Source organism: Naegleria gruberi, assembly GCF_000004985.1.
Source record: "Naegleria gruberi genomic scaffold NAEGRscaffold_19, whole genome shotgun sequence".
Taxonomy (NCBI): domain Eukaryota; phylum Heterolobosea; class Eutetramitea; order Acrasida; family Naegleriidae; genus Naegleria; species Naegleria gruberi.
Window position 1 is genome coordinate 389,035 of NW_003163308.1, and position 27,864 is coordinate 416,898.

General features: G+C 32.4%; 15 protein-coding genes across 15 annotated transcripts in view; 8 read left to right on the forward strand and 7 right to left on the reverse strand.

Moving 5' to 3' along the window:
- Positions 1-2: 2 nt before the first annotated feature.
- NAEGRDRAFT_79472 (phosphoinositide-binding protein) lies at positions 3-3,297 on the reverse strand (the record flags this gene model as incomplete). Its single annotated transcript, XM_002678196.1, has 7 exons — positions 3-946; positions 1,024-1,253; positions 1,353-1,497; positions 2,018-2,044; positions 2,087-2,522; positions 2,656-2,869; positions 2,914-3,297. 7 exons carry the CDS (start codon positions 3,295-3,297, stop codon positions 46-48), a joined length of 2,337 nt encoding a protein of 778 aa, XP_002678242.1. The 3' UTR covers positions 3-45.
- Positions 3,298-4,074: 777 nt separating this feature from the next.
- NAEGRDRAFT_66723 (uncharacterized protein) lies at positions 4,075-6,477 on the forward strand (the record flags this gene model as incomplete). Its single annotated transcript, XM_002678076.1, has 1 exon — positions 4,075-6,477. The coding sequence occupies one exon, from the start codon at positions 4,075-4,077 to the stop codon at positions 6,475-6,477; it is 2,403 nt and encodes an 800-aa protein (XP_002678122.1).
- Positions 6,478-6,625: 148 nt separating this feature from the next.
- On the reverse strand, positions 6,626-6,844 carry NAEGRDRAFT_36411 (ribosomal protein L29-like protein). The gene has a single exon (XM_002678197.1). It carries the CDS (start codon positions 6,839-6,841, stop codon positions 6,653-6,655), a length of 189 nt encoding a protein of 62 aa, XP_002678243.1. The 5' UTR covers positions 6,842-6,844; the 3' UTR covers positions 6,626-6,652.
- A 518-nt stretch (positions 6,845-7,362) lies between these two features.
- NAEGRDRAFT_79473 (ADP-ribosylation factor GTPase activating protein) lies at positions 7,363-9,016 on the forward strand (the record flags this gene model as incomplete). The annotated part of the gene is made up of 2 exons (XM_002678077.1): positions 7,363-7,523; positions 7,643-9,016. The coding sequence occupies 2 exons, from the start codon at positions 7,363-7,365 to the stop codon at positions 8,868-8,870; spliced, it is 1,389 nt and encodes a 462-aa protein (XP_002678123.1). The 3' UTR covers positions 8,871-9,016.
- Positions 9,017-9,064: 48 nt separating this feature from the next.
- NAEGRDRAFT_48531 (uncharacterized protein) lies at positions 9,065-10,369 on the forward strand (the record flags this gene model as incomplete). The annotated part of the gene is made up of 1 exon (XM_002678078.1): positions 9,065-10,369. The coding sequence occupies one exon, from the start codon at positions 9,065-9,067 to the stop codon at positions 10,367-10,369; it is 1,305 nt and encodes a 434-aa protein (XP_002678124.1).
- Position 10,370: 1 nt separating this feature from the next.
- NAEGRDRAFT_33046 (uncharacterized protein) lies at positions 10,371-11,141 on the reverse strand (the record flags this gene model as incomplete). Its single annotated transcript, XM_002678198.1, has 1 exon — positions 10,371-11,141. One exon carries the CDS (start codon positions 11,139-11,141, stop codon positions 10,371-10,373), a length of 771 nt encoding a protein of 256 aa, XP_002678244.1.
- A 339-nt stretch (positions 11,142-11,480) lies between these two features.
- Positions 11,481-11,891, reverse strand: NAEGRDRAFT_66726 (uncharacterized protein; the record flags this gene model as incomplete). The annotated part of the gene is made up of 1 exon (XM_002678199.1): positions 11,481-11,891. One exon carries the CDS (start codon positions 11,889-11,891, stop codon positions 11,481-11,483), a length of 411 nt encoding a protein of 136 aa, XP_002678245.1.
- Positions 11,892-12,071: 180 nt separating this feature from the next.
- On the reverse strand, positions 12,072-12,812 carry NAEGRDRAFT_66727 (uncharacterized protein; the record flags this gene model as incomplete). The annotated part of the gene is made up of 1 exon (XM_002678200.1): positions 12,072-12,812. One exon carries the CDS (start codon positions 12,810-12,812, stop codon positions 12,072-12,074), a length of 741 nt encoding a protein of 246 aa, XP_002678246.1.
- Positions 12,813-13,712: 900 nt separating this feature from the next.
- NAEGRDRAFT_66728 (uncharacterized protein) lies at positions 13,713-15,068 on the forward strand (the record flags this gene model as incomplete). Its single annotated transcript, XM_002678079.1, has 1 exon — positions 13,713-15,068. The coding sequence occupies one exon, from the start codon at positions 13,713-13,715 to the stop codon at positions 15,066-15,068; it is 1,356 nt and encodes a 451-aa protein (XP_002678125.1).
- A 1,456-nt stretch (positions 15,069-16,524) lies between these two features.
- On the reverse strand, positions 16,525-17,635 carry NAEGRDRAFT_32917 (uncharacterized protein; the record flags this gene model as incomplete). Its single annotated transcript, XM_002678201.1, has 2 exons — positions 16,525-17,395; positions 17,508-17,635. The coding sequence occupies 2 exons, from the start codon at positions 17,633-17,635 to the stop codon at positions 16,525-16,527; spliced, it is 999 nt and encodes a 332-aa protein (XP_002678247.1).
- A 512-nt stretch (positions 17,636-18,147) lies between these two features.
- On the forward strand, positions 18,148-19,199 carry NAEGRDRAFT_32981 (uncharacterized protein; the record flags this gene model as incomplete). The annotated part of the gene is made up of 3 exons (XM_002678080.1): positions 18,148-18,605; positions 18,649-18,667; positions 18,723-19,199. 3 exons carry the CDS (start codon positions 18,148-18,150, stop codon positions 19,197-19,199), a joined length of 954 nt encoding a protein of 317 aa, XP_002678126.1.
- Positions 19,200-19,692: 493 nt separating this feature from the next.
- On the forward strand, positions 19,693-20,571 carry NAEGRDRAFT_66731 (uncharacterized protein; the record flags this gene model as incomplete). The annotated part of the gene is made up of 1 exon (XM_002678081.1): positions 19,693-20,571. The coding sequence occupies one exon, from the start codon at positions 19,693-19,695 to the stop codon at positions 20,569-20,571; it is 879 nt and encodes a 292-aa protein (XP_002678127.1).
- Positions 20,572-21,835: 1,264 nt separating this feature from the next.
- Positions 21,836-24,547, reverse strand: NAEGRDRAFT_48534 (uncharacterized protein; the record flags this gene model as incomplete). The annotated part of the gene is made up of 1 exon (XM_002678202.1): positions 21,836-24,547. One exon carries the CDS (start codon positions 24,545-24,547, stop codon positions 21,836-21,838), a length of 2,712 nt encoding a protein of 903 aa, XP_002678248.1.
- A 394-nt stretch (positions 24,548-24,941) lies between these two features.
- On the forward strand, positions 24,942-26,375 carry NAEGRDRAFT_57825 (uncharacterized protein; the record flags this gene model as incomplete). The annotated part of the gene is made up of 1 exon (XM_002678082.1): positions 24,942-26,375. One exon carries the CDS (start codon positions 24,942-24,944, stop codon positions 26,340-26,342), a length of 1,401 nt encoding a protein of 466 aa, XP_002678128.1. The 3' UTR covers positions 26,343-26,375.
- A 216-nt stretch (positions 26,376-26,591) lies between these two features.
- Positions 26,592-27,864, forward strand: part of NAEGRDRAFT_79475 (exportin-2) — a gene marked incomplete at its 5' end in the record, with an annotated part of 2,800 nt that continues 1,527 nt past the window's right edge. Inside the window, 3 exons of the mRNA XM_002678083.1 lie at positions 26,592-26,682; positions 26,730-27,031; positions 27,072-27,849. Of these exons, the coding sequence (XP_002678129.1) occupies positions 26,592-26,682; positions 26,730-27,031; positions 27,072-27,849 (1,171 nt within the window). The remainder of the gene's footprint in view (positions 26,683-26,729; positions 27,032-27,071; positions 27,850-27,864) is intronic.

Sequence of the window (27,864 nt, forward strand, 5' to 3'; positions counted from 1 at the left end):
TTGGTCAATTAATAAATTAGATTTATTTTAAAAATGATGATACAATTACTCTTCATAAATTGAAGCATTAACTTGTGGTATGAGTTGGGACCATTGTTCGTGTAACTTTTGGTTGTATTCGATTTGTAAATTAAGGAAACTTTGCAACATGCAACTGAAATCAATCTTTCTTTCTAAATCGAAACGTTCCAAATCACTCTTGAATGATTGTTCAGATTCATTAAGTCTGTCAGTCTTTTGAACAACTCTTAGTTGACCTTCTTCAATTTGAGTTTCCAAAATTTGTCTCTTATCTTCCTTCAAATTTGGCTTTTCCTTTTGAGCTTGCAATGAAGCCAAGTGAGATTGAGCACTATCCTTTTCATTTCTAGCTTCTTCAACTTGGGAAGCAGTATGTCTAATAGAATCACACATACCCAAATAATAAGTTAAGGTTTCAATAACTTGCATAGTTTCCTTTTGAGCTTGGTCATCGGTAACTTTGCTAATTTGTTCAGCTGATTGACCAACTGATAAAAGATTCTTAGCCAAAGTATTAGATTGGTCATATTCCTTTTCAATAGTACCAACAAGAGCAAATGATTTACCATATTCCATAAAACCAGTTGCCATTTCCTTTCTCTTTGTAATCATGACTTGCAATCTTTGTCTAAGTTCCTTTAATGAACTGTCCAACTTTTCAATAAACTTCTTGTGAGAGGTAATCCATTCTGGTTCTGGTGTAGAACCCTTTGATTTGAAAAGGGAGAAAGAACTACCACTTTTGGCTTTAGTTTTAACATTTTTCATTTGGTTGAATTCATCTTCATTTGCTTCGAGGAATTGTTGCAATTCTGATGAAGTTTGTAAAACTGGATGTTCACCAACACGTGTCAAGAACTTGGTCAATGCACGTTGTCTATATTCTAACAATGAATTTGTATCTACAGAAGAGAAAATCTTTTCACTGAAGATTTTAATCCGTTAAAATTTCACATTAATTTTGACAGCAGTCAATAAATCGATTCAAAAAACAAAACTTACACTGAAGCCAAAATACTCTTTTCTGGCAATGGAGGAATAATAATTCCACTATAAGAAGAAACTAACAATTCTCTGAACCAAACAAAGTCATTATATCTTCTATGACAAATCAAAGTAGCTTGTTTGTATTGATCAAGCTTGGTGTCAATAGTAATCTTGTACACCCAGTAAGACAAATCAAAAGTCTTACCAGTAGACTTCTTTTCAGGTTCACTGACAGAGAAAATAAACTACATATATTGTGATCCGATCCAAAAGTATTTAAAATATCATTAATAATCAAAATAATCAAAATATTAACAACAACAATAAAACCCCACACTACTTACAGCTGGTTCATCACTATCGGCACTAGCTTGTACTTGATGTGGTTGAGAAGCAGGAAGAGTTGGATAATCCTCATTGTCAGCACTACGAATATCTTCACCTGTTGGTGGAGAAATGAAGCCAGATTCATAATTATTGTTTTGGATTCTTCGTATTGTTGTTGTTCTTGATGTTCTTGGGCATCGTATTGTTGATGTTGTTGGTCGTCTTGTCCAACTTGTTGATCGTCGTATGAGTCCATTTTTTCTGTGTGGTAAAACATTAAAAAAATCAAATGGTGCGATTTGGAGAGTTGTAAGAATCGATTGACATCACACCATTATTAACAATTGTATATTGTTTAATTGGGCGACTGTATAGAGGTTGGCTATTTACCGGTGGTTATCGTATGGGGCGTGTTTTGAAAGGAGAATTTTGTAATTGAATTTTGAATGGTTATTCTGTGTGAAAAGTGTTTAACAACCGATAGCCTTAATGACACAACTTAGAAGCACCTTTGGAAGATATTTTTACGGAGTTTCAACAGTTGAGTAGATTTTCATTGTGAAATGGCAAGATTGTTAAGGATAAACTGAAATAATCATTAATATTCATTAATTTACAAATTTATTTACATTATTGTTGATTGGGTATTGAAGGAGGGGTTTGTTTCTTGATTTGTATATACTTTTTACTTCCTGGTGGTGATTCTTCCCTATTTGAAATATTTTAGAATTGCAAATCCAAATATACTTACCATTCAATAGCAGAAATATTCTTAGATTCATTAAATACCATGCAATATTCTCCAACTCTTGAAATATTTGCATTCCTTGATGTTGTTAAATTAATACAATTCTTTTGCCACAATTGAGTTTGAGCTCCAATAATTCTGATAATATCACCTCCTACAATATAATCGGCTTTGTGATTCCATAAAGTTAATGTAATGTAAGCTGTATCATCAGCCACAACAAAATATGTAATAAATTGATTATCCTTTGTTTTGATTGTTTGTTGTTTGTCTAGAACAATACAAGTAATCGAAAAATCGGTCATGTTTGGTTTAAGATCAGCAATTTTATAATGTTTTTGATTCGGATCCATCAATTGTTGATTATTCGGATTATTATTTGTTGGAGGTGAATGTCTTCTATTCATTGATTGTTGTTGGCCATTGGGTGGCACGTTCACTGACGGAGGTTGTTGCATTTTTTAATAATTATTAAATAAATAATTAATAATAATTATATGGTCCAATGATGGTTTTGTTTGGCTTTAAACACAGCAACTGTGGTTAAATTTTAGGCAATACTGTTTCTCCACTAGATCCTATATTTGGCATTTTAATATTAGAGAAATTAGGAATATTAGCAGAAGAACCATCAACAAAATAATCAGAAAATTCCATATTTTGTGATGCTTGTTGTTGATTCATCATCATGTTTTGTTGTAAAATATCTTCAGCTGTAATATATCTCTTCACTCGAGTAAATACATTGGCAGCATTTACAGCCATTCCTCCAATATTTTCCAAATTCTTTTTAAATTAATTCCAACTCAAAGTTTTCATTTCCAACTTACCAATGGGAGAGCATTATCCGTTTTATGTCTCTGTTGATGTAATTTAACATAGTAAATATCTTCATCAATTTCATTTTCATCAATTTTTAATTCCTCTTCCTTCTTTTCAGGTTGAATATTGTTCTGAATTGATTTCCGATCATTAAAAAACGGTTTTCCACTCAATACATTCAACATTCCCCATACTAAAAACAATGGATTTTCTCTCATCAATTTTCTAAATGAATTAATTTTTCTAGTTGTGTATTGTGTGACGTAGACAGACAATAGGCTTGTTAAAATTACTACGAATATATTCTTTGAATTTCCAATCAATAATTGATTCATGAGTAAATTACCCATAGCCTTGTCGGTACCTGGATTGTTCGATTGTTGCCTTTGCATTTTTTTAATTCAAATATTTATTATTTAAATAATATTTAATTTATTACAATTTGAAAGTGATGAAAAGAACCCCTAATAAAATTATTACAAACAAGGATTCAGAAGATAAGATCCTATCTATAATTGGATAGAGTTTTTGTTGATGAATAAAAAAGTCTTTTTCATTGTGAATCTCAATGGTTCATAGTAAGGATTAACGATTAATAAACATCTGAAGTGCTTGTTACAAGGTCGATCGACCAATGTTCATCAATTCGGTGCTGTTATCAAATGATTGTAGTGCAGAGACAATATTGGCCAAGTTGTTCACCTCTTTGAAATCCATCAGTAGATCTCGAGCAAAAAGGCGCCAACAGTGTTTCTGTTTATTATGTCCCTGTACATTTTAGCTTCAAAAAAAAACATCAAACCATCACCACCCTTTTAGCTCTCCCTTAGTAATCAAATTATTTTCCATCTACAACCATCTTGTACAGAGTTTTTCTTTTGCGAAATCTTATCAAACATATCTCAAACCCTTGTTAATAGAGGAAATTTAAAATAACAAAATGTCATCTCCCAATAGTAGTAGACACCAGAGTCCTCTCTTCAGAAGAAGGAACGATCTTTCGATAAATGTCGATAATGATAATTCATTTCAAAAATCGGATGATAATTCTAACTCTTCTCAATCAAGATCGAGTAAGTATATTATTGACTTTTTAATATGGAAGGCATTATGAAATAATTTAAGGAGGAAGATATCTTTCCCCAGTTTCAAGAAATAGAGTGATACAAATGGAAAACGAGATATATGATGATGTATTTATGCAAAATAATAACTCTCTCATATATGAGAGGTTGTTCAATGCAATGGAAAAAGATAGAACACAAATAGTCGAGAAGGATAGGGAGAAGAAGTGGAACTCTCGATTCCATTTAGATCCAATGCCCTCATACAATGTAATGAAAGACAAACATGCCAAAATGTATACAGGTTCGACTACCTTTATTTCCCCTAATACGTCACAACAAAGAACAAGAATACAACCCTATGAACCTGCTTCTTCAGCAAAACAAGAACAACAACCAGTCTCTGTAAGTACATCAACAAGAGAGTTATGTTATTCATACACGAACAACAAAAAGAAGAGAAAAATTAGTTCTGCCTCCTCAACCCGAAGAAGAAGTAACTCGGATAATCAAAAATCCACAATAAGTGATAATGGGAAGTCCTCATCAAAACCTCCTTTGGAACAAAAGAAATCATTGGCCGATATTGAGGCAGAACACTTCTTTGCTAAGTCAAAATCTAGGATACAAAAACTCTGGAGTGAACTCAGAGTACCACAAGATGAAATAGATAGATTCTCTCGAATCTATCTTTCTAAATGCTCCAATGATAATATTGCCATTGTTACAGAAGAAATTAAGCGATTAACAGAACAAAGAAATCTCATTCTCTCAATTCTTAAAAATATTGAAAACAGAGAATTACTGCTGGAAACTCTGTATTCTCTCGTAGAGCGTTATGGTGACGAAAAGATATTCAGTAAGCATTTAGTTGCAAGAGAAGTCAAGAATATCGCTGCTTCATTGAGGCTTTGTACTTTGGAAATTGTAGAATCTATTGTACAGTGGAGAAATATTTTACAAGCACCAAAGCCATTTGTTTGGAGATCGAAGAATTATTTACTCAAAATCCAAACAGATCTAGATTTCTTTTTAATGTCATCACTCATTTCACTCCTTCCAAATGTAAACCCTCTTAAAAATCCATTCCTAATGCCAGGTATTGAATTTGGAGCAACAACCAATTCTCAATCACTCGACAAGAAATCACATCCAACCTCGCCAAACAGAAAAAGACCAAAATTTGATTCTTCACCTTATCTTGCTGGAGGTAGTACTGCATTACCTCCTCTTTCAAAATTGAGACAGGCATCACCTGCTGACAATGATCCTCTCAAAGAAAGAATTTTATATGCCCAAAAAGTAGTCTTCTCTGAAGGAAAAGGAGTGAATGATTCATTTGGATCCCAAACTTGTAATTCTCCATCCAGAGATGACAAGGTTGTAATAGCCCCATACGAAGAATTAGGTGGAAAGGAGGAAGAAGTCGGTGAAGAAAATGATTTATATGCTAGACAAATTGAGGAACAGAGATTGAAAGAGGAGAGAAAGAGACAATTAGAAGAAGAGCAAAGAATGAAGGAGGAAAAGAAGAGACAGCAACTTGCAGAAAAGAAGAAGGAAGAAGAAAGACTGAGGAAAGAGAGGGAAACAATAGGCTTTGTTCTTATTATTCAATCTGCTTTAAGAGGAAGAAAGGCAAGACAAATTCTTGCACACGAGTATAAGGTTGAGGCTGAACGAGCAGCTGTCAAAATCCAATCCCAAGTTAGAAAGAATATGGCCAAAAAGAAGGTTGACAATATCAAGAGAGATAAGTCAATCTTGATTATGCAAGCATGTTATAGAGGAAAGTCCGAGTTGGCAATGTTTGAATACACTAAGGAATTCTGCTCAATCATTGAGGCCTGTGTTGAAGGTATGACAGCTAGAAGAGCCTATTTTGAGGAACAAAACCATAATGCCATCACTGAAAATATCTATGGTGAAGAGGAAGAAGAACCATCTGTTGAGGAAGTTGAGCAGGATTTGTCTCAATTTGAAAAACTTGTTGCTCTTTGTAAGGGTCATTTGAGTAGAGTTGTCTTCAGATCAGAATTGAAAGCACACAAGCAACAAGAAGCTGACAGATTGAAACAATTGAAGGAAGAAGAATTGAGACTCGAAGCAGAAAAAAGAGAAAAAGCTGCCATCAAAATTCAAAGTCAAATCAGATCCTTCTTGGCAAAGAAGAAGACTCAACAAGTTGCTGAACAAAAGAAGCAAGCCTTCATGGAAGAATTAGAACAAGAGAGAAGAGAATACGAAGCTGCCAGAGAAGAAAGAAAGAGACTGAAACAAGAAAGTGCCATTATCACTATTCAAAAGAGTTTCAGAGGCTACTTGGGAAGAGCACAATATGCTGAATTGCTCAGAAGGTATGAAGCAGCCACAAAGATTCAATGTATGGTAAGACAAAAGTTTGCCAGAAAGAAGGCCATGTCTGTCAAACAAAGAAAACAAATGGAAATGGAAAAGTTTTTGCAAGACGAAAGAGCACAATATGAAGCTCTCCTTGCTCAATTATAAACAAATGTATTTCAATGTAATTCATTGAACACTTGAGTTGTGCGATGCGATGATAAGGTTTCTACTACTGCCGCCTTGATGAAATTATTGCTGAAAAGATTACTATCAAACTAGTTACTAAACAAAAGAATTAATATTCGTATTATTTAAATTTTAAATATGGTTTGCAAAAGATTTATTCTTGCTTTTGAGCAGCTTCCTTCATAGCCTTGAGAGTACCCTTCTTAGCATACTTGGAGTTGGTCTTCCATGGTCTGTACAAACCCTTGGATGTGGCCTTTCTTTCCTTTCTTTGCTTCTTGATACCATTTCTATGGTTCTTCTTTTGTTCGTGTTGACCAGTGTGATTCTTGCTCTTTGCCATCTTTTATGTTTTTTTTTCAACAAATTTTTGATGGCGACACTATTGATATTTTACAATGAAAGTTTTCCTCTGCATCCCACACATCAAAAATATTGGCTTGCAATGGATTATTCTCGAGAACTAGCACAGTGACTAGCAAGCTATTGAAGACTATGCAATGACAAGAATAACATACTGGAGTTTAATAATATTATAATAATATTTTGAAATTTGGAAAGATGAATAACAAGAACATTTAATAAACAAACCTTCAAAATTAAATTGGGATATTTACATAGATCAACAATGTCCTTTAAATAAAAAAAGGAGATAATACACTTGGAACACCCAAGTCACCATCAAGAAATGCCACCTCACAATCTTCATCATCACACAGCTAACAGCTAACATAATAGAGGATCTTCATACCGAGATTGAATAAGCATCACCAAAGCCCATTCTCTCGCTCGGAATCATCAAGAGAGAGCGTTGATTTGGCTTGTCCAGAATTGAGAAGAGCACCAAATTTATTAACAAAAAAAATGAGTCTCGTTAAGAAGAAGCAAGAAAAGAATCAAGACACTATTCGTAAACTCTCCCTTGCTGGAGACAACAAGGAATGTATGGATTGTGTTCTCAAGAGTACTCCATACGTTGTTTTGGATTTTGGTATCTTTGTTTGTACTTTCTGTTCAGGTATACAGTAAGTATTATTATTGTTATTGTTGTGGTGGATTGATTGTATTTTACTTTGTATTAATTAATCAAATAATTGAATTATTTTGATAATATTATTTAAATTATAATCGGTTAAATATCTAGTCGTGGTTTTAACTACAAGGCTAAGGGTATTTCAATGACTAACTTTGAAGATAAAGATGTTGAATTCTTTGAAACACACGGAAACAAAGTTGCTTCATCAATATGGAGAGCTAAGTGGGATCAAAACAAGGTTCCAAAGCCAAAATCAACTGATGAAAAGGGAATTAAGGACTTTATTCAAAAGACCTATGTTCAAAAGATGTGGTATGATGCTAGCGGAGCTGCAGCTAAACAAGAAGATATTCCAGTTAGACCAATTGAAAGTATTGGAATTACTCCATCTAAAGTAGAAGTTAGACCTGCTGGTAAGACAACTCAGCCACAACCTCAACAAGAAGAACTGTTCTCTTTTGAATCTGTTCCAGTTTCCAAGCCACAACCAACTCAATCACAACCACAATCTGCCGGATTGGATTTCGATTTTGGTTTTACTAACACTCAACCAACAACTCAACCAACTCAAAAAGTTTCTCAAAAACATCAATCATCTGGGTTCGGTGATGATGATAACTGGGGATTCGATAATCAACCTCAACAAACAACTCACACACAACCACAACAAAAAGCTTCAATTAATGTTGATGATTTATTTGCAGGATTTGGATCGCAACCAACCCAACAATCTCAAGGTGGATGGGGTAATCAACAATCTCAAGGCGGATGGGGACAACAATCCCAAGGAGGTGGTTTTGGAGGTCAACAATCCCAAGGAGGATGGGGACAACAACCACAAAATCAAGGTGGATTTGGAGGTCAACATCAAGGTTGGGGACAATCTCACCAAGGAGGTTTCGGTGGTCAACAAGGCGGATTTGGAGGCCAACAATCTCAAGGCGGATTTGGACAACAATCCCAAGGTGGTTTTGGAGGTCAACAATCTCAAGGTGGATTCGGTCAACAAGGAGGTTTTGGACAACAAACTCAAGGATGGGGCCAACAAGGTGGTCAACAAGGAGGATGGGGTCAACCACAATCACACCAACAACCTCAACAAAATCAAGGATGGGGTCAACAACAAACCCAAGGTGGATTTGGAGGTCAACCACAAGGTGGTCAACAAGGAGGATGGGGTCAACCACAACCAGCCAGAAACTTACAAACTTCACCACCTCCAGTTAAAGATCCTTTCAGTAATTTGACTGGAGCTTTTGGTTCATCAACTACTACTTCCAAGCCACCATCTAATCAAGGAGGTTTTGGTGCAGGCAACAATCCTTTCGATTTTTAAATAAATAATGTAATTTATCAGTTAATCATGTCCTGTCATCCATCACCAATTAAAAAAAAATGTTAAAAAACATATTTCTGAAAATTTATGCTCAAAAGGTTGAACAACCGAAACAAAATCAATTATTAAAATTAGTTAATAACCCCAAGACTAAAGATGAATTAAATAGTGCCTGCACTGCCATGTATACAATCATGACCTCGGAACAAGGATATACAGCCTTCTTTGAATTTATTCAAAATTATATCAAGAATACAATTTCTCTAAATTCACCTCGTTCTCCAACATCATCCGATACTGATTCCAATTCCAATTCTAATAGTGGAAGAGTTTCACATAGAACGGCAACTTCTGCATTTCCAATCGTTAGAAAGAGATTTCAACAATTGTCCATCTCTGAATACACATTTATGGCCATGATGAATGATTTGAAACCTAATAGCAATCCTTTTAAATTTAATAATAATAATAATAGCAGCAATAGCAGTAACAATACCTTTAATAATAATGGCAATGGTAATGGAAATGGTTTATCTAATAATAATTCATTGACAGTTTCTAATTCTCCTAATGATCATGGAGGAAATGGTAGAATTCCTTCAACTTCAACTGTCGATTCAGAATTTATTGAAAATGATGATGATTATTATCAAATATCATTTGATGAATATCAATTATTAGATTTATTCGATATTTTAGATGTTAAAGGAAAGGGAACTATTTCAATAGAAAGTGTTTACATGTTTTTATGCTTGTTTGTTTGTAGGGAAGGAAAATTGCTTACAAAATTCCTGTACCAATTTGGAGAATTTGTCTATGATACTTTCTGCTCAATTGTAACTGTAAATGAAATGGAAACTAATCCATACTTGTCATCAACTCCTGGTAGATCAAGAAGTGGCTCACTTTCAATGTGGAGTAGTAATAGTCCAAATAATGTTCAAACCAAAAACTCAACTGGTGTTACTAATATTGTAAATAATATTTCTCAGAAATTTCATCAGTCAATCACTCCAGTTTCCTCACGTTCTACTAATTCAAGTCCTCAACATGTTGCTCAAGCTCCTCCATTAGTGGTTGAAAAGAGTTCAGAAGAGATTGATCAAGCTCAAGATGTTCAAGAAGAATCGAGTGATGAATTGGATTATTATGAGTCGTTTGATGAGTGGACTCAACACGAAGATATTGATTTGGATTATTATTCAAAGAAGAGATCTGACTTTTTGAAATTGGCAATGCTTATTGGTTTTGATGACATGACAATTGTCAATCATGTTAATGAGCTTCAAAATTTGATTTTAAAGAATAGAGCACAAAAAACCAAGCAACAAAACATTACACTCAAGAGAGAAGATTTCATGTTTATTTACTATTCAGTTTTCAAGGAGTTTGATAATCCTAATACAAGAAGTTCAAGTTCTAGTGCTTCCTCAGGAGGAGTTATCAAAAGAAAGAAGAGAAAAAACAAAGCTCTACAACAATCTTCAGAGAGAAGATAATTTACAATTTTGTCAATGTATTCACAAAAGTATATCTGGAAAAGAGAACAAACAATTTTCTAAACCAAACAAATTGACTTTCGTGGGAGCTCATTGCTTTCCATGCAATAAATGGGTTTGGAGTAAAAATTGTAACATTTTCGTCACTGTTAAAGTGTAAACTAATAGCAAATTCAATAATTCCCAAATATTTGCGAAGTAAATTAACTGATTCCAATGTAAATATATCAATTGAGGTTTGTTCTCTTTTACATCTATCTGAAAAGTATGAAACTCCTCTGAATACGTCAATATGATTTGGATGGCTTGAAATTCCATCCTTGTCAAATGTTAACAAAGTTGTAATTCCATTCTGTTCTACAAATTTGGCAACAAAATTAGAAATCAATTCATCGCTCCACTTATTATTCATTCCATCCAATAATTGATCATTGTCAACTATCACTAAAGAACCACTCAAATCATCTTGTAATTCCTTAACAACTTTTGCATTATTACAATTCAATCCCATTGAAGAACAACTCAATTCCAATTCCTTAACTCTCTTTTCTCCCAATCCATCAAAATTTCCATTCGACAAGCACAAAATGCTCACAGATACTTGTTGCTCAACCAATGAAAGTAACATTGGAGAAAAGAACATGGCTTCATCATCTGGATGTGCAATCACCAAAGCCACTTTCTTTCTATTATTTGAAGTTTCATTTGTTTGTTGTTGAGTTTGATTCAGAAATTTGGAAAGAATTGTTTCCTTTGAATATTTCCTCTTCATTAAATATAAAATGTAAATGAATATTCCAACATTGAACACAACTAGAAGAGCCTTTACCAAAGCAAGAATATTATTCAAATCCGAGTATTCAAATAGACTATCATTTTGACGGTAATATTGTTGTTCTTTTGAAACTTTTTTAAATTGTTTATATAAATCTTGTACTTGTCTATTTACACGTTGTGATGATTCATCACGAACAACATTGAATCGACTATCAACTACACCTTGCTGCTGCTGATTATTATTCATCTTTAATAAATTAAATAAATTATTAATAATATATTGAGAGTTTCAATTTGATTCCCTCGCTTTTAAAAACTGTGATTGGGAATTTGCTTATTTTTTCTCTTCGTTTGTTGTTGTAGGTTCATTGGTGGTAGTTGTTGTTGTAGATGTGGAAGAAGCATTGTTTTGGTCATTCTCTTGATTTCCTGTCAAGGCAGAGGAGACTTGATTGTAAGTATCACCAACGAGTGAAGTTACATTACTAGAAAACCATGAATAGGCACTAGTTAAAGTAGTAGCAGTGGTTTGGGCAGTTTCTTGGAGTTTTTGTTTGGCTTCTTCCGATGTAATGTAGTGATAGACTTCTTCAGTCTTTTCAGCAGCAACACTGTAGGCATCTTTTACACCTGTAAGTACAACTGTAGATCCTTCAATGGTCTTATTCTTGACAATATTAACAATTTCTTCGACCTTTTCGAGATTTAAATCTTGATTGTTATTCTTATCGTCGTTGTTGCTCATTTTATTTGATTGGAAGAATTAATTGTAACGAAAGATGAAATTAGAATGTTGGGATGGACTCAATTGAGATTGTTAAGTAGATGACGATTAGTGATGATTGAACACCTAATTTCAAGTTTTAAATAAATTGAAAATTACTAATTTTAGTGTTAGAAGTAACCTATGAAATGAGATTCAATTTTATCGAAATACTTGAATTCTCTTATTGTGCGTATCTGCAACAAATAATTCTCCTCTCGATTCACTAATACATAGGCCAGTAGGGAATTTAAAGTGACTCTTTCCAGTCGATCCAATCTCTCCAAATGATTGAATAAAAGAACCAAAGTTATCAAATACGTGAATTCTTGAATTTGATTGATCACAAATATAAATGTATCCACTTAATTTCTCAACAAAAACTCCTCTTGGATATTGGAACTCGTGTAAACCCACACCTTTCTTTCCAAACGAAAAGTAAATTTGTTTTTTCTCCAAAACTTTTGAAATTACTGAAATGGTATGAGTTGCAAGACTTGTTACAATCAAATCTCCATCTGTATTGATTTCCAATCCAAATGGAAATTTACAAGCCCCAAATGATGAAATCAATTTACCATCTTGTTTTGATAGGCACTTAATCTCATTATTCGAACAATCGGATACATATAACCTTCCATCAATTGAATTATCTGCAACAATTCCACTTGGATGCCTCAAATTCTGAGATGTTTCCCATATGATTTTTTTCTGTTCAATGTCATATTTTCCAACTTGATTATTCATATTTGAAAAGTAAATGTATTTCTGATCAGAGGAGTCAATCGAAATCATTAATGGAGAGGTAATTCCAGTAAATGATTGTATAAACTTTTTGGTTTTCAAATCAAATACCATTATTCTATTACTTCCAGAATCTGAAACAAAAATCAATGAAAGCATATCTGAAACCTTTACATCAGAAGGCTGTATAAATTCAATATTTTCTCTTCCCTCTCCAATAATATTAATGCATCGGAATGATAGACTGAATTTCATTCTAGAGTATAGAAGTTTTCCTCTCAAGAATTCTAATCCTTTACGAAATCGGTGATCTTGTAAATCAAGGCTCGTTCCATTATCCAATATCAGTTTGACCATTTGAAATTAATTGTGTGTCTATGAGATGTTCTTCTATTTTTTAATCGTTTTGCTTCTTTCATCTTCTCTCATGTTTTTTAAAAAATGAAATATTGTATTTAATAAATTAAATAGTATTAGTGTTATTATTTGATCATTGATGATGACCAATAATAATACTTTGGCAATAAAACTAATTAGTAGAATAATAATACTAGTAATAATAAATATTAAAGCTAAGAAAAAAAATGACTCAATTTTTCGATAGAAAGAAACTCATCCGTCCAGGAAGATTTGATTTGGATACTTTTAAATCAAAGATTGGTCTTGCCATTTCAGTTTTCGGATTGTTATACGGAGCCAATATGGCCTTTGGTGGTTTCCTTAAACCAACCTATGAAAAGTGGGCTAAACCATCAACAGAAAAATATATTAATTGTACGTAATAATAATAATAATAATTTATTAATCATCATCATCGCAAATAGTCATGAAGGACGAAGTTTCAGGAAAGCACTAAATTCAACAATCTAAACAAAATTAATTTATATAAAATTGGAATTTTTCTTTAACGTTCTACCACTATAGTATTAACACCATCAAAATATTCAATTAAACACAACAATATCGGAATAATAGAAAAGTTTCTAATTCCTCTCCTCTTTGGTTATTATTGTTATTCCATCTTTTAAACAATAACCAAATATATAAATATATTAAAAAATGAATCAGAAGACACTCTACAAGACAATTGGTATTTCTCTGCTTGTGTTTCAGGTAGTGATGGTTGTTTACATGTTATTTAATAGGAAGAGGTCATCGTTTGCTACCTCTCATAAATTGTTTGTTCCACACTACTTTAACGAAACTTTGAGTTATGCTGATAAAGGTTTGGCTCCACCAAAGGAAGCCTTTGAAAAGATGTTGTATCTTTATCAACAATATCATCAATCTGTGTTGGATTCGTATGTCTTTTCGGGAAGGAATTGTTTTTCGAATGGAGTCATTCAAGGACATGAAAAATCACCACAATTTGTTGTATTCAAGGCTCATATGTATAGTGGATATGGTAATATTATTATGGGACTCTTTTCGACTTTGTTATATGCCTTGTTGAGTAATAGAGTTTTCTTGGTAAATTGGAATGGAGGAGAAGTTGGTTGTCATGCTTCTCTTTCTCAATTATTGAAGGATCCTGTTCTTAAATCTCATTCTTTAATGTGGAATTATGCTGATGTTAAAAGTAAATCTATTGAAAATGGTTGTCCAAGAGAAAGATGGGAGTCAATTGAGAGAAATTGGCTTCATATGGAAAGTACTGTTTATCATGACAGATCTAAATTATCGTATAGATATTTCAAATGTAGCAAAGGATTTGCTCAAATTCTTCCAACATATTTAAGCAAGGAAAATGAGAAATTCAATCAAATTAATTCTAAAGATTTTATTGAAATGGAAGCAGCTCAATACTTTGCCCCATCTTTGTATGCTGACAATGATGTGTACTATCAATTATTTTCAAAATTTGAGAAAAAGAATATGGATTGGGAATTAGTTCCTCAACTTTATAGGATTAATATTTTCGAAAAATTAGCACCTTTCTTATTCAAACCTATTGATACCATTCAAAACAAAATTGATGAATATGAAAAGGAATTATTTGGAGAAAAATTGGCTAATCCTGATAGTACTTTTATTTTGGGAGTTCAAATCAGAAAGAATTTACAGGAAAATCTTTTCCACAATACTCCAGTGAGTATTTACTGGGACTGTGCAAAGCAAAGAATATCAGCCCTTGACACGAAAAAGTATAAGAAGGTCATTATCTTCCTTACAAGTGATTATGTTCCTGCATATGATGAAGCCAAACATGTATTTAGTGAAATGAAAATTAAGGGAATTGAAATATCACTTGTTCACATGCCTCAAAACGTTCCAAAATCTAGATCTGTAGAATCTGTTCAAACTGCCTTGGTTGACTTGTATGTCATGATGAAAGCAGATGATTTAATTATGAGTGAAAAATCTACATGTAAGTTTATTGAAATATTTGACAATATTTACAAACTGGTTTGTTAATCATTGCAAGTTGGTCATATTATTCACGCAACAGTAGGTATTGCTCCACTTTTTGTCAGAAAGGAAGGAAAATATGAAAAGATTCCAAAATGTGTTAGAGCTCAAAATAGTGAACCTTGGTAAGTTATTTTTCGATATCAATATGTATTTATTAGATAATAGGTTCCATTTAAGATTTAGAAATCAACTCGAAAATTGTTAATCAGATTGGATTGCTTTCAAGCTGAGATGATCTGATACACTCTTTGGACTTTCTAATGCTAAACGACTTGATCTAAGACCAAGTTTAATACATTTTTCAATTGGTTCATTACAGAAAAGTCCAAAGCAGAAACCTCCTGAAAAATTATCTCCACATCCAGTTACATTAGCTATGAAATTATCAAGTCAGATATTGTAAGCTATCAGTACTATCAAAAATTTAACATACCTTTTGGATCAGAAAGTTTTTCTCTCTTTGGAAGAGCTGCATAGTGCTTGATTACCATCTTCCCCTTTATAAGTGTTCCGTGTTTGAGTCCTTTTGGTCCCTTTTCAAAGAATTAGAATTTTAGTTTGTGATTCATTCAACTTACCTGTGTTAAAAGTACATGTTTAACACCAGCTTTTTCCAGTAAAACTCTAATGCATTCATCAGCACTCAGTTTAACTTTCTTTTTCAAAAAACATTCCACAATACTGAATATTTCATGCTCATTAGGTTTGATATAAGTGATACAATCAAGAATTCCTGCAACAACAGCTTGTTTTGATTTGGCAATACTCGTTGGATCTAAAAAGATGTCTGCTTTACCTTTCAATAATTTTCCAATTGCTTTAAACGCATCGACTGAGGAGTTACTATCAAGGAATACTATTGGATTTTGCTTTTCATTAAGGAGGGAAGTAAGGCACATCTCTATATGTTTGGTGGTTTTGGCATCTGTCAAAATTGCCATATCTGCGACAGCTGAAACAAGTTCACCAGTTTCATCAATCAAACAATTGTAAATTGCAGTTCTGTTGTTAATATTCTCAATGACTGTTTTTTCTGGCATTTGAATTTTAAGATCATACCTCAAGTGAGAAAGAAGAGATTTTCCAAATGTATCACCACCAACAGATGTAACAAAGTTGAGTGGTAATTTTTCAAGATCTGTAGATTGTAAGAGTTTTGAAAGTACCTCACATACATTTCTTGCCACACCCCCAAATGACAGTGACACTGATCCAATATTTGAAGTTTTTGGAATTAGTTTAGTACCTTGTTGTGGTTGACACATAATATCCAAAACTGAACCACCAATAACCACTAATTCACGTTTCTGGGATCCAAACGGAGATAATTTAGAAAGAATTGATTTTTTCTCAGATTGAGCATACTTTAAGTCGTCCAAGAATAAATCTTTTTCTAGAGTTTTATCCAAGAAGTTATTCTATTTATTTACAATTACTGTTATTATAGTCAAATAAATAATTAAATAAAGAAACTTACATTTAAACTTTGAATCTTGCTCAATTCAACAGCAATTTGTGCACCAACACGAGCATTATTCAAGACTAATTCAATATTAGCTCTCAAACTATCACCTCCTGTTAATTCGTTAATACGTTGTAAAAGGAATGGTGTAACATCCTTTCCTTTAACGTTCTTTTGTTTGGCTTCAGTTAAACCTTGTTCAATGGCCTTAGTCAAGATTCCAGATTTAGCTTCCAAATTTTCTGGAATTGGAACAGCAACCAACATTCCAGAATTTAATCCAAGTTGAAGATTTGAATTAATTAATTTGGCACATTCAAGAGGTGAATCCAATCTACAATGAGCTTTACAACCACTCTTTGATGTAAAGAAAGCAGGGAATTCATCAGTTTGATAAGATGCTACTGTCACACCTTGAGTTTCTAAATATTCAAGAGTTCTTGGAATATCCAAAATTGATTTAACACCAGCAGAAACTACCAATGTTGGTGTTCTTCCTAATTCTGTCAAATCACTACTAACATCCATTGGATCAATTTCATTATTATTTAAAACTCTATGTACACCTCCAATACCACCTGTGACAAAGACATGAATTCCAAAACGATGAGCCAAAAGCATTGTTGCAGAAACAGTAGTAGCACCATGTTTTTGTTGACTACAAACCAAAGCAACATCTCTTCTCGAACACTTTACAACTTTCTTTTCAGATCCTAATTTTCCAAATTTATCCAATTCTTGATCATTAATTCCAACATGAATAATACCATCAATAATACAAATAGTGGCAGGTGTAGCACCATATTTTCTAATTTGATCTTCAACACGTTTAGCAGTTTCAATATTCTTTGGATAAGGCATTCCATGACTATATTCATCGTTAAATTATTATTCAATTATTATTTAATATATATTTAAATTCAATATTAATATTAATTATTATTCATTGATCAAAAGATGATGAATTTAATTAAACTAACCTAATAATTGTAGATTCCAATGCAACAACAGCCTTGTTTTGTGCGAGGGCTTCCTTTACTTCGGGATGAATCTTAGCCTTCACCAAATAATCATCAAATGAATTCTTCTTAGCCTTTTCAGCAGACATTGTATTCACTAAATTCGATTGATGTTGTTCAACAACAACAGGAGAGGAATTGCTTTGGAACATGGAAGCGAATTGGCTCACTCTATTGGAAAACAAATGATCCCTGATGGAAAATAATCTTCTTTGTGTTGTATCGTTGTTTTGCATTTTTTTATTACTTTAATATTTAAATATTAAATATATTTAAATATATTAAAGTATTAAAGAATGAACAGATGGTAAAAAGAATGGAAAATCATGTGGTGAAAATTGTCTTTGGAGATTCTTTTTGGAAATCTTCAAAACTCCTCGGAAATTCCATGAATTAGTTTCTTCCACACACTAGAAAAAAATGTCTTCATCATCGGAGGAACACGTGCTGTCGCCAGCTCTATCAACATTCAGTGCTGTCGTATGTAAATCTATTCATCAGATGATTGTGAGATTTGAATTTATTGATTTTTAATATCTTTGTAATTGATGATTTTAATGATTTGATGTTTTATTATATATATATTGGAATGATTATGATGATGAATTTAAATGATATAATATATAAACAGGTCGGATGGGGATACTTTTTAGCATGGTCACTTTCTTTCTATCCACAAAATATTGAAAATTTCTGGAGAAAGAGTGTTGTTGGTTTGAGTTTTGATTTCTTAACTTTGAATATTATTGGACACACTTCCTATTTGATTTTTAATTGTGTCTTGTTTTGGGATCCTACAATGAAAAAGCAATATGAACTTAGACATGGCTCAGCAAATGTTCAAACAAATGATGTCTTCTTTTCGATACATGCAGTGACTTTGACTGCCATTACAATTTTCCAATGTATTATTTATGAAAGAGGTGGACAAACTATTTCAGTTCTTGCTAGAGGAATCAGTTTGACATTATTATTGTCAATTAGTGTTGCTGTCTTTTTGGCATTAGGTACTAGAATTGAATGGGTTGACTTTTTAAAGTATTTGGGTATTGTTAAATTGTAAGTTTTTATTGATGAGTGTTAAATATTGAAATTTGAAAAGAATTGTTACAACTATTAAGGTATGTTTTCAATCAGTTGATTAATTAATTAATTCATTCATGTAATTGGAAATAGTACATTCCACAAGCATTTATCAATTACAAGAGAAAATTAACAATTGGTTGGAGTATTGGAAATATCTTGTTAGATTTTTCAGGAGGAGCTCTTTCAATTTTCCAAATGGTCATTGATGGAATTAATACTGGAGATTGGACACCTTTCTATGGTGATTTCGTCAAGACAGGACTTGGATTCCTTTCTATTGCATTTGATATAATTTTCATGATTCAACATTACATTCTCTATCGTAAGAATAATAAGGAATATTATGCAAAATTGAGAGAAACTAGGAAATTATCCATGTATGAGGAGATGTGGGAATCATTCAAGACTAAATTCCTTTCAAGATTTAGAAAGAATAGACAACAAGAACAACAACATTCTGAGAATGGTGAATCAAATCCATTAATTGTTTCGAATGGTGAATCTTTGGAACCAAATAATGTTCAATCATCAACATATTATCAACAAGAAGAAGGAGCAACCATTTAAATTATGATGGTGTTTTTTTTCATTTCAAACATTAAATATTTTGTAAAATACAATACTTCCATTTTTGTATAAACCACTATCTTGTTTAAATTGTCACTAATCATTAGAACAACAATAATTGTAAAAGATGGTTGTACAATATACCTTACGGTAGTTAGTTTCAGTTTTATGATTCCAAGTCAAGTTGATGAGTACTGACACTATTTCATAAAATAATCAATTGACATCTAATGCCAATCTCTGCTTAATGTTTATTGTTTCGCTCTCATTACTCTTTTGAAATCGATTAATGCCTCAAAGATTCAATGTAACGATTTCGTACTGGTAGTAGTTTCCTCACTTTTTTACAAATAACCGAAAAACAGTCAACTAACAAAAAACCTTCAAATGCTGTCACTATCTCCTTAATTTTAATGTAAATTCATAAAGAAAAAGAGACAACCCTCACACTAATCAACAAGTGTATTTTAATTGGTTGACGTTTAAGAGAAATATGACTTCACTTTCAAATCCATCAAATAACATTTTGACAGCTGCCATGAATAATTCAACAACTACTTACCATCAACAAGGACATGTTTCTGCAGAACAAGCCCTCCTTTCCATGATTAGTAATCCAAACTCCTCCCTTTCATTCTCCAATCCAAATTCCAATAATTCCTTCTTACTTTCCAATAACTTTAATCCTCAACAACAACAACAAATCTTGAATTCCTCAGCCAATTCTCAACAGATTATGAATCCACAACAAGAATATATGAAACACATTCTAATGAGAATTGATCAATCTCTTGATATGGTCTCTCAAAATCTGTTCAGAGATTTGGACAGTTTCTACATGATGCAACATCAAGAATTTAATCATAAAAAGAGAAAGTTTTCAGAATATGAAGAAGCTACTGATTACAATCATGGTATTGGTGCTGAGTTGATTGAAGAAGGTGCAGAGGGAGTTGGTTGTAACAATTCGTCCAATTTCGTCCAAAAATCAGCAGTTCAACAAGAACTTGACAATGAATCCATTGAATTACAACAATTAACTGATTGGATTCAAAATAAGAAGAGAAAGAAGAATACCTCTCAAGGAAAAAAGGAAATTTTGAAAGAATTCTTAATGCTCAATAAGAATAATCCATATCCATCCGAAAGACAGAAAGAAATTTTCATGAAGGAACTTGATTACGATAAGAAACAACTTAACAATTGGTTTATCAATGCTAGAAAGAGATATTTACGAAAGAAGGTTGCCTATACTCCACCAGATATTAGAAACAAGAATGAATTTGATTCAATTTTGGAAAATAAGGTTAGACAATCAATGAATCACAATGGAGAGGAAGATGATGAGCAGAATTTACCACTTCTCAACTAGGAAATGCTAGGAAATTTAATATTCGAGTTTAAATAAATGTAAAATAATAATGTAAATAATTATTCGAAAGTGAAAAAGTTTAATCAAAAAAAATGAATAGACTTTGGGATGAATCATCATTGGAATCTGTGGATATTTTTTCTCATGTTTTTCAATATTTAAAGTTAGAGGAATTATATACGCTTCAAAAAGTTTCTCCCTTTTTTTACCGAACTATCGAATATTTAAAATCACTTCTCATCAAACCACTCTTTGATATTGGAATAGTTTCAAGTGATAGGGATCAATTAGAAGACTTTATTCAACTTTTCCTAAAAGAAAAATTAACATCCACCAATCCGAAACCTTTCCACAATATAAATGAGCTAAAGACAAGCAACCAAAAAGACGAAATGCACAGTGTGAGTTTTAATGGATCACAAATTCACGTCTTCCACCCAATTGAAAAGGAATTCATTCTCAAAAAGGATCGATACAGAGTATTTTTCTATCCTCTTCTTTGTGAATACAAGACAAGTCTTGCCCATGGAGAATTCGAACGATTGGATGGGTTTATCTTTCTGAAACCGAAAGATTTGAGTATCTATGCCAGTATGCCGAGAGGTTGTGGCTATTGTGCAACTCTGTTGGAATTGGGAGAGTCTGGAATAAGCTCTAATGATGAAGCATTGAGTATGCCAGTTAGTGAATTTGGAAAATTTAAAATTGAGAGAATGGAAAGATTGAATATCGAAAAGGAAATTATTAATAGTCTGAATTATATTTCGGAAAATTCAGGTCGAGTATTGGATTTGAATTCTTCGGAGGAGGGTGGAGTGAAAACTTGTTTATTGGAGAAAATAGAGTCGATTATAAGAGAGCCAAATGATGGAAAAGTTACTGATATGGTTTACTGTCTATTTAAAAAGAGGTTTAGTTTAAGATATTTGATATTGGCAGAGAAAGTGAGATACACAGTAAGAAAATTGAATTTCTTCAATTTACCTCATAATGTTCAATTCAGTCTGTTGGAAAGATTGTACAGAGCTGAAATGGGACAGAATGCTGTCAAAATAATTGACGATGTGTATTCCATTAAGGTTATTTACAACAGCGGTTTAAAATATGTTCTAAACTATCAAAAAAACAAATGGGAAACAAAGGAATTTGAAACTACGATATTATTTGATTTGGTTTCTCAGGAAATTAGATTTGACAGCAAGCAAACGAACAGATACACTAATAATTCCAAATGTATAATTTGTTAATTAAATATTAAATTGATTCAGTAATATTGATAACCATCCAACTGCTTAATTTTCGACTCTCTATCTCTATTAAAGGTTATTCTTTTTAGTATGTCACCTTCTTTTTCGAGGATTGTTATATGATCTAGCTGATCAGAATAAATAGCATCCCTTCGTTGTGTCAAAAAATCTTGTGCACTAAGGGTTGAATAGGTTGGCTCAGCACTTCCATGTTCAAGAATATCATCATATTCCTCAATGCATACATTAGAAATCATACTGTCATCACTGTAATAAGTTTCCTCATTTGATGATTCGCTGTCACTACTTTCAGTATCACTCTCATATCTATTTTTGAGCAAGTTGATTGGTGTTTCAGTTTCATAATCTTTATCCATTTCATCATCTTGAGTTTCATCCAAATAACTTGACTCAAATTGTCCTTCAATAATCTCAATTAAGGTGTTCAAAATTGTTTCATCACGAATAAACTTTTCCAGTTGATTTCTTACTTCTTCTGAATTAATTTGCATTATTTCTACCAAATTATTTTCAAATTCTCCAAGTTTCACATATTCCCTATCAACACTTTGGTAATCTAAATTTGTTGTGGAGGTAATCAAAGATCCAGCCAAAGACACATCTGCACCAATAATAAAATCTCTCTCAGAGAAATTGGCAATATCTTCAGCAAGAGTGAAATTGTTGGAGATTAAATTCTCACAAGCTTGTTGAATAAACATCTTGGCATTTGGCATGATTTTGATATCACACTTGAAATCGAGTGAAGTTTCTTGAATAAGAGGCCCTATATGATTTTTTGGAATTACTAAATCTTTTCTGAAAACAAACTCTGGTCCTATTGTAATACTTGTTTCATCATTGGTTGTTTCAGTTACTACCTCTTTTGGTTGTTCGTCATCTTGATCATTTTCTATTGAATTGGCTTTTCTCTTTAGAATTTTAACAAAGTTTCCATCATCTTGTTCACTCATATATCCATTCATCATATTAACAAAGTCAAAATATTCGTATCTACTATAACTCCAATCAACAAGCTCAAGTTCTTCAAGAGGTTTCCGTAATTTTCTCAAATTTTCATTGTAAACGTAATCCTTGTGAGGATTTCTCTTTCTTTTCGATGCTTTTACATTTTTCATTTCCTTCACAACCCATTCGTACGACAATCCATACTCATTTTCAGATTCATCAGATTCGTCAGAATCATCAGAATCTTCATCCATTAATTCATCATTGAATGATTTTTCTACAATTACGAATTCCTTCATTGGTGTATAATGTTTGTCATCTACAACACCTGCTTCATCCAACAAGATGCCCTTCTCCAAGCTCAGCTTGTGAAGATCGTTTGGTCTGTCGACATCTTTGATTTTCTCCACTGTATCAAATGTTATATTCACTTGTCCATATTTTCCTTCCAATATTTCAAGTATTTGAGATTGTTCTGAATTGACTTCACCAATTTTGCAAAGAGTGAAACAGTTGAGTTTCCTTCCTCTGTGTTCAATTTTTGATTCAACAAATGGATTTGCCAAGTATTTGTGAATTAGCAATTCACACATTTCAACATTTCTCTTTTTGACTGCATGATGAAGAATTGTCAATCCACATCCATCATGAATATAGGTCTTTACATGTGCCTCAAGACAAACATTCAAACAATCCAAACTTGATGTATTCGAAAGAGAGGCAAGTGTTGTTTCATTCTTATTTCCAACATTTAAACACCATTCCAATAATTGTGAACTGTTTATCCAAACTGCCAAATGTTGTAAATAAAATCCTTTTGATATCTTTGGTATAAAACTATCAAATACTTCACATGTTTCATAATTTCTCTTCATACCAATATCACTGAATCTCATTCTATCAACCTTAATTCCACACACTCTCAGTTTTTTCATTATATTGGTTACTAAACATGAACTGATTGAACTACCAGATACTAAACATGAACTATCTGAGTTATTTGATTCTTTTTTCAAACAGTTAATACCTTGAAACTTTTCAATAATAAATAAAATGTAATCTCTTGGAATGCAAGAGTATGTATCATCCAATTCACTCCAGCAGTTCGCAATATCTTCATCAAACAAACTTCGTGTTTCAATGATTTCTAATAAATTCTTGTCAAAAATGATTTTATCATTCCATTCAATTTCTTTTGGTTTCTCTTGCCATGAATTCACAAGTTTAACAGCTGGTTCAAATAATTTGCCAAAAAACAATCCAATAGGAATTGAGACTTGACCCATTCCAATGTGTGAAATCATCTCTCTTCCTAAACATGATTGAATCATTGCTTTTAACACCAATGCCTTCTCTTTCGAATAACTTTTAATCCATTCTTCAAATCTTTCAAATAAATTCATTGATTTATCATCATTTTCAGATTCATACGTAATTAATTCTTCATCTCTTGTAAGATAGACAACCTGGCTTTCTTCATCCTTGGTAAAATCTTTGAATTTGTTTCTATGAGTTTTAAATAATAATTGATCATGAAATGCATGTGTTGGAAAGAAGGAATCGGAATCTGAAAATTTATTATTCTTTCCTCTCAATTGATTCATCAAAACATTCCAAAAAGCAGCTTCATCATCAAGCAGAACTCGGAATGTTTTGTTAATGTTTCTAAAAGTGATAATTTGATGAAACAATTGATATGGATCCACTTGAAAATAAAAGATGTTTTCCAATATTTCATTGGGCAGATCTGTTAATAACATTTTTTTTAGCTAATTCTATTCATAATCGATTGGATTTGAAATTGGCATTCTGTTCACTCAAGTTTTATTATCAATACAAGTCAATTAATCTGTTTTAAGGGAAGTTAATTCTAGTTTACTATATCTTTTGGTAATTGTAAATTATTTGATTCCATTCATTCACACAACCTTAATTGTTAGTGTTTGTACTTGTAATTTGCAACTTGATTTATGTAATAAATTGAAAATTGAGGACCTTATCATCAATAACTTACCAAGTTGTTCAAACAATAGTTGTTCAAAATCAATGATCTAAACTATACACCTAGATTTTTTACAAATCCAAACGTATCGATAGGATATTACGACTCTATTGTAAAATGTGATTGGAATTAACTCCGAGGACAATTTAAAAATGAAAAGAAAGGCAGAAGCAGATTCTATCGAAAACGAGAAGAAACAAAAACCAAATAATTTCCAACACTATCATGATGACTCGGAAGACAAGGTAACATTCTATCTCGATTTAAACATTGCATCAAAATTGCTTTCAGATAAAATCAGAGACAACACAGACAAGACGAAAATAAGGAGATTTGTTACCAAGATCAAAAACAGCTCCACAGAAGAAGAAGGAAGAAATATTATGCGAGAATTCAATGTTGATGTGGTAAAAGAGAGATTTTTACTCACTCAATTGTGTAATTCAATTTTTAACAAGAAAATAATTTGGATTGGATCTTTATTCAAGTTGTGGAATAATAGAACATTTGTGGAGAATATAGTTAAACAAAGTGGTAAATATTATTCATACTTTGAGTACGCATCTGAATCATTAAGGAATGACAGAGAAATGGTGATGATGGCAGTTCAACATGACAGCTTTGCACTTGGACGTGTATCTAAAGAATTAAAGAATGACAAAGAAATTGTAATGCTTGCTGTACAAACACTTGGCCTCACTCTTATTCATGCATCGACAGAATTGAAAAGTGATCGAGAAATTGTTTTGAAGGCAGTTCAGAAGGATGGTAAAGCACTTTCGTGGGCAGCTGAAGAATTGAAAAGCGACAGAGAAATTGTAATGGCTGCTGTGAAACAATGGGGAAAATCAATCCAAAATGCATCTAAAGAATTGCAACGTGACAGAGAAATTGTACTAAATGCCGTTCAACAGGATGGAAGAGCTCTTGATTATGCATGTGAGGAACTGCACAGTGATAGAGAACTTGTATTGGCTGCTGTCAAACAATATGGTAAAGCAATAGAAATTGCATCCACCAAATTGCAACAAGACAGAGAAATTGTAATGGCTGCCATTCAACAAGACATTGAAGCACTCGAATATGCATCTGAATTATTAAGAGATGATAGAGAATTTATCAAAATGTTTGCTCTCTACAATGGAATTAGAGCACTTTCTTATGCAAGTGATGAATTTCAAAGTGATAGAGAAATTGTAATGCTTGCTGTAAAACAAAATGGTGTAGCACTTGCGTATGCATCTGAAAAATTGCAAGGTGATAGAGAAATTGTAATGCTTGCTGTTCAACAAGATGGATTAGCTCTTGAGTCTGCATCTGAAGAATTGAGGAATGATAGAGAAATTGTATTGGCTGCTGTTCAACAAGACGGATCAGCTCTTCAATTTACATCTGAGGAATTTCAACGTGATAGAGAAATTGTAAAAGCTGCAGTGAAACAAAATAATGATTCAATTATTTATGCAGCCGATGAAATGAAATATGATAGAGAAATTTGTGAATTACTTTCTGAGGAGGAAGATGAAGAAGAAGATGAAGAGGAGGAAGAATAAATATTTCGTGAGCCAACTCTTATTCTATGTTCTAATTGTCGAATTATGATTTTCTGATTTAAAGTTATTTCATTAATTCCTATTGCAGGAATTATTTCCAAGGTTATAAAAACTATTGTAAGGCAAATGAGGGTACAAAACATTTTTAAGTTATTTTTATCATTTCCACCAAAGAGAATTCTTCCCGCCAACGAAATTCAAAAAAACCTTGAAGCCTCTGTTATGTGCTGAAGAAAAGGCTTAAAAAAAATGCAACAACAACCTAGCGAACAAGACTTGACCAACTTTGGTATTTTGATGCAAAATACACTCAATCATGAAAATAATGTGAGAGTGAAGGGTATGTAGATTGTTGTAGGAATGTATATATAACGTATTTTTTAACAGCGGAACAAGATTTAAAGTTAATGGAAAAACAACCTGGTTTTGTGATGTTGCTCCTTACTTTTATTTCTAAACAATTAACTAACAAGTTTATGGGTGCCCAATCGGCTATTATATTGAAGAATTTGGTGAAGAGAGATTGGGATGTTGGTTTGATTTTAAAAAACGAAGACAAGGAAATTATAAAATCAGGAGTTGTGGATATTATGATTAGAAGTGATCTTACAATCCAAGAAATTTTGTCAGAAGTAATTACAATCATTAGTTTACATGATTTTTACAAGAATTGGACAACTTTACTGCCAGTAAGTTTATTATTTTCAACCATTTTCTTAAGAAATTTAGTATTTGGTTAATTTATTAAAAACAAACACTGATAAATTTGAATCCACTAGAGGTGTACTTGCCACTTGCCATTCACTTTTTAAGAAATATAGAGAACAAGCTAAATCCGACGAAATTGAAGATGAATTAATTTATATTATGAAAGAATTTGCCGAACCAATGTTAGGTTTATTCCAACATTTCATTTCCCTTGTCCCACAAATTACCGACCCAGCCAGCTTGAAATCAATTTTTACATGCATTAATTTACTTTTGGAAATTTACTATTCTTTGAATTGGATTGATATTCCTGAATTTTTCGAAGATCACCTTCCAGAATATAGCAACATCTTCCTCTTCCTTTTGAATTACCAAAATTCTTCCCTCGATAATAATCTCTATGAAGAACCAAGTCTTCTAGATACAGCTCAATCCCTTGTGTTCCAATCAATTAACTTGTATTTGGAGAAATATGATGAAGCTTTCATTCCTTATGTTGAAAACTTTGCTACAGCAACATGGCAATTAATATCAAAGCTGGACATGAAGATCAAGTACGATAATCTTGTATCTAAAGCTCTAGAATTTTTGACCGTCACAAGTAGAAGTGAAAAGCACATTATTTTCAAGGATGCACTTCCTGCAATTTGTGAAAATATTATCATTCCAAACATCTCACTTCGTGAAGAAGATGAAATCATCTTCTCAGAAGAACCAATCGAATATATAAGAAGAGATATTGAAGGATCTGATTCTGACTCTAGAAGAAAATCAGCTAGTGAACTCATCAAAACTCTTAGTATTCACTACGAAA